Genomic DNA, 5,303 nt, shown 5'->3' with positions numbered 1-5,303 from the left:
TGGGAAGAGCATCTTTAATAATGGCCGGCACAGGCATCTCAAGCAAAACATTTTCATTGATTGATTTGGCAGCCTTGAATACTTGATGTACCACTCTTCCTTGATGAAGCAATTTCTTCCTCTCAGTGTCAGAGAGCCCCGTCTTTGGTACTTGAGGTGATGGGAGCCACCATCTCTTACTTTGCCGGCCGCTATTATTCCTTCCTTCTGCCCGGCTACCTCCTTCTGCATACCAAAACTCAGTATTCACCATTGAATCTAACGTCTCCTGTAACATGAAAAACCAATAAGATTAATTTGAGTAATACATTGATGCATAAAAACTTCTCTAGATTATAATGGGAATGAAGAGATCACCTACAATAAGCATAGAGTCCAATTTTTGAAGTGCCGGTAAATTCATGTGAATGTCAGCACGGGCTTTTGGTGTCATTATCTGCAAAATAAATGTCGAATCCAAATCACACCATCAGTAAAATCCGTACTGCTTTATTCTTCTGTCCAATTGAAATAGAAAATACCTCCAGGGTTCGGCCATTTGCACCATTTTGCTTCGCAGGAACTAACTCAACCATATAGTTGGTAGGGGAGAGTAACCAGTCCATTTCTTTTCGCCATTTGCTCTTACTTTCTTCAGGGAGTGGTTCTAATTTCCACAACTCTCCAAAAACCGTCGCTGAAAATCCAATTATTATATTATTCTAAATAGTTAAGAGAAAATGTAATTATTCTCATAGGTCACATCATAAAAACAGAAGAAGTTTTCTAAGGAATAGCTAGGGCCCAAGTTAGTGAAAGAAGGAAAATGGTCCTGCATTATATGCTACCCACAAGAAGGAAAAAGTAAATAGATAAAGAAATATTGATGACAACATATATATATAAAAAAAAAAAAAAAACTGCTGTGAACAGTGAGTTTGATTAGGAAAGATTATATGTATTTAGCATAATAAATTTCTGTTCAATCAAAGGCTTGTTATTGTATTCTCACAATCATTTATTTAGGAAAAACTTGAATATTGTTTTTACTTACTGATACAATCACTTCGAAAACATATGAACCTCAAAGATTAATTACACTGTTCGCAAATGTTGAAAATAATATGCTATTAGCTACCCTAGTACATTTAGAATTTTTTTTTTTTGACATGTCCACACGAGAGGGGGGAGGGGAGATTCGAACTAGTAATTTCCACTTCATGAGGCGTGGTCTCCAGCCGATTAAGCTACTCCTTGGGGACTAGTACATTTAGAATTCTAATCTCACGAGTTTGACACCTCCATATGACACAGAGATATGTAATGCAGTACAAGTATCCCACACTCGTAAATATAAAAATACTTGAAGCAAATCCAGAAACTATAGTAAGGGAAAAAGCATATCCAACTAATTATTTCTATTAAGCAAACGGAACCTTTTCACACCTGCTAGATTTGTGATGCCATTAGACAAAGCTAAAGCAGTGGTTTGGCCCTTGGATCCTCCTGTAACATCTTCACCTAACAACAGCTTTGCAAATTTTTCTTTCATTGCCTCCACATCTGAAAACTGAATGGCATAAGCAGGTTTCTCGTTCACATAAAAATGTTGGGGGCTTTCTGAGAGCTCCCATTCATCATAACTCTGTTCATCCCTCTTCATTGTCAACCACTTTGAAGAAAATGATCCAAAAGCATCTTTGCTGGAAGAGCAGCTTGAGCCACCATCGTCCAAGGAGTCGGTTACACATTCATCCCCTCTGCTTGTTCTGCTTTCATTTTCATAAGAATGATTATTGAGAATGCAACTCTCAAGGCCATTGTATGTCATTATTCCTGAAAGATTCCATTATAGTTTTTGTTGTGTCAGAGCTCATATGGAAGGTGAAGAAGTTGTTTTAGTTTACCAAACAATAAAGACCAAAAACATAAAGAACAAATTTAATATAACACGGTTGACAGCTTTGGAACAGGACATACAAATGCTCATTGGTTCTCAACATATAAATGATGCGCTTGCAACTAAACAAGGCATACTCCAAAAAAATAAAAAATGATAAAGAGTAAAAAAAATAAAATGCTAAACTACAAACATGGCAATAAAAACACTTGAATATAAAAATTTTAATTCTTCTAGAGACTTTTTGCTGAAGATTCTATCAGTAAGCATTGGTTGGCATCACAAAGTAAATTATTTGCGTCTGGTCTGGCTATTTATTCCAAAATTGATTAAATTTTCTCATCGTCTGCCTCTTTCACTGTTTTGGCTCTCTCTTAGTCATCATAGCATATTTAATAGTCACAGGCCCTCAAAAGAAGTTTACATCTTAAAACACAATGCTGCCTTTTATTTACATGTTTATGCTCTCATTATCTCAAGGCACATCTGCATATTTGGAGGAAAAAATTGTTAATAAAAATTCATGTTTTGAACAAGAAAGAGGATAAAATATATAATTGTTTAATAAATACTGTCTATAAACCATTACAGATATTGCTGCAACAGTCCAACAAGGTTCATACCAGAATGTGACGTAGGTTATCACTCAAAATAAAGTACATGACATATATAAGGACACATAGTTCATAATTACATCATTTCAGATGATAGCTGTTGGTTCAACAACGATTATGAAGTGATAATCTCAATTCCAATAATATCTAAGTTAGTTTTCCTTTTCCTCATTTTTACAATAAGGCATCGAACTATAAAACCATCGACTTCCATCTAGAAACACCTGGATTATGTGTTAATAATCCCAAATATTTGGACCAAAATTTTTTTTTTTTTAATACATGTCGAGAGGATCGAAAGTTTGCGACCTGGATAATAGCTCCAAAATTAAGGATGTTTTCGCAAAAAAAAAACCTTTGGTTTCCTTTCTTTTTTTCTTTTTTCTCTCTATTTTGGTAGAAGCACACGACAATTTAATTAGAATAAAGAGGTGAATAGAAAGCATATGCTTCCATGGCCATGCAGATTGGACCAGAGCAAGAAGGAACTTTCCAAGAAACTACAGAAAAAGGTCTTGAAGCTTCATCTTTAGAACGTGGTTGCACTTCCATTACAAATATAGAAAAGCACAAGACAACAAGTCACAACACATAGACATAGGAACGACACTAAATGGAAAGGAATGAACCTTAGGAGGGAATCCACACAGTGGAGCTGATAAAATAATAAGTTAAATTAACTTTCCAAGAAGAAAAAAAAAAACAAGAAGTTGAATTAAACACTGACTTTGTGTCCCCACCCAGTTACTTCAATGTCTCATTTAGTGGGGAATAAGGGCCCACAAATGTCAATCAAAATAAATTGTGCGAGCTACGCAATTTCTGCGGACTCTGTCCCATACACTTTTGAAAAATCAATCACAATCACATGTGGCGGATGGAGTTAAAAAGGGCTTAGAATTTGTGTTGAAGCAGAACATTACATTTACAGGAGAGCTAGGTTTTCAAAAAAAAATTCAAAAATTAAAATTTAGTTATTAAATGATGTGTCATCATCTCATATGATTTACTGTTTTAGTCAATATGGTCAAATTATGGAATAGAATAACCCCATCTAATGGGTTGCACATAGCCACATTCAAAAGAGTAATGCTACTCTTCATATTTATTTATCACATTCATTTTATATTGTTTGATGTGACAAATTTTAAGTAATTTTTTTAAATGATTAGCATAAAAAATCACCTAAAGCACATTATGTCCATCAATATAAAATAAGTGTAATAAATAAATGTAATGAGTAGTATTATTCCATACAAAATAGATCACAAAGGATTACTTGTTAAAAAAAATAGACCATAAAGAATTAGGCTCAGGTAAAAAAAGAAAAAGACCTTGAAGGATTAGATACCTTATAAATCCACAATTTCCAAAACTGCATACTTTTCTATTTTGGTTTACATTTTAAAATTGTGTCTTTATCGCTTAATTTTTTACCCAATGTTATTGGCATGTCAAAAAAAAGAAAAAAACATAAAATGGGTTTTTAAAGACCAAATTTAAAATTTCTGGTGTTTTACACATAAGATTGAAAAATCTTTTGGTTGTCATACTAAATTTCAAAATATGTTAAAATTAAATTTTAAGTAGCTTGGGAGACTAGGCCTTTTATGTTGAATGTTTTGGTGTTTTAACTCGAAGATGATTTTCAGGAAAATTTTTGAAATCTATTGTAATGGTACACCACCATTAATATTCTGTTCAGAAATTGAACAGAGGCACCATAGATGCATGGCAGTCATGGGGCCATGGCTGTCACGCTAAGAAGGATTGATGGGCTCTCTTACACATCTCCCAATCCCCACTTTTATGAGCCTCAAACTCAGCCCTTCAATTCACCAAATCCATCTTCGTTCTTTATTCAAAAGAACAAACAAATTGAAATGGGAAATGATATTTCAACTTTTATATTTGAGCAGCACCACCACCCATCTGACAAAGTCTAAAGCCCCTGTATTTATATTTCTTTTCCAACAGTCACCCCATGTGGTAGGTTCGTTATCCAACTAAAAGCACCGGATGGTCAAGATAAGACTGCTAAATTAGTTTATCAGCTATGACTCACGTGAGACTAAGAAGCATAAATCACGGAAGATTCAATTTAATTAATATTTGTTAACACTAATGAACTATTTCTTCTTGTTTTAACATTACCAAGAAATTATAACAGTGAGGAAGAGAGGGGGCCAAGTGAGTAGGAAAAAAATGAGAGATGCCTTACTCTCTTGCTCATCAAAGTCGATGCTAATCTCTCTGTCTCGGGTGCAGCAAGCAAGCCTTCTCCTCATCCCCATCATCTTAGCTCTTATTTTTTAACACCTTTTTGTCTTTGTCTGTCTTTTGGATTGGAAAAATAACACTTAACTTTTAGAACATGATTTGGCAAACAAAAGTCTCAGTAGAGATCCATAGAACAGTCTTAAGACTAAACAAAACACAAAGCTAAATTGAATTATGTGGCATGTTATAATATACAGAGATGTTTGCTCCTGTTTTAGCAAGGAAGTTACACAAAACATTTTTTTTTTTTTACCAAAAAAAAAAAAGTGGCCAGAATATATAAAAAATCCCAATTACTTGAAACTTTTTTGTTTTAAAGAGACCATAAAAATAAAAAGTATGAGTAATTTAATCTTATTGAAAATGGCAGAGGGGATGCAATCCTCTATTTAGTAGAAAAGGAAGAACAAAGGTTCAAAAAGCTAGAAAAAAGCAAGCTATTATGCATTGCTATCGATGTGTAAAAGGAGTTGAATATAATTTTTTCAGCCCTATCGCTGAAGTTTCTCTATCTTCAAAGCTTTGTGCAT

The 5,303-nt window shown here is 33.9% G+C and overlaps 1 protein-coding gene across 1 annotated transcript in view; it reads right to left on the bottom strand.

Annotated features, from left to right (window-relative positions):
- LOC132174064 (rop guanine nucleotide exchange factor 14-like) overlaps positions 1–4,973 on the bottom strand; it is a 5,731-nt gene extending 758 nt beyond the window's left edge. Inside the window, exons 1-5 of the mRNA XM_059585773.1 lie at positions 4,715–4,973; positions 1,426–1,815; positions 522–676; positions 362–436; positions 1–268 (exon numbers count right to left, since the gene is read on the bottom strand). Of these exons, the coding sequence (XP_059441756.1) occupies positions 1–268; positions 362–436; positions 522–676; positions 1,426–1,815; positions 4,715–4,790 (964 nt within the window). The 5' untranslated portion in view covers positions 4,791–4,973. The remainder of the gene's footprint in view (positions 269–361; positions 437–521; positions 677–1,425; positions 1,816–4,714) is intronic.
- Between the last annotated feature and the right edge of the window lie 330 nt (positions 4,974–5,303).

This window comes from Corylus avellana, chromosome ca3 (assembly GCF_901000735.1).
Source record: "Corylus avellana chromosome ca3, CavTom2PMs-1.0".
In the NCBI taxonomy this organism is placed as follows: Eukaryota; Viridiplantae; Streptophyta; class Magnoliopsida; order Fagales; family Betulaceae; genus Corylus; species Corylus avellana.
Note: the sequence above shows the minus strand (reverse complement) of the source record. Positions and strands in the feature narration are given on the sequence as shown.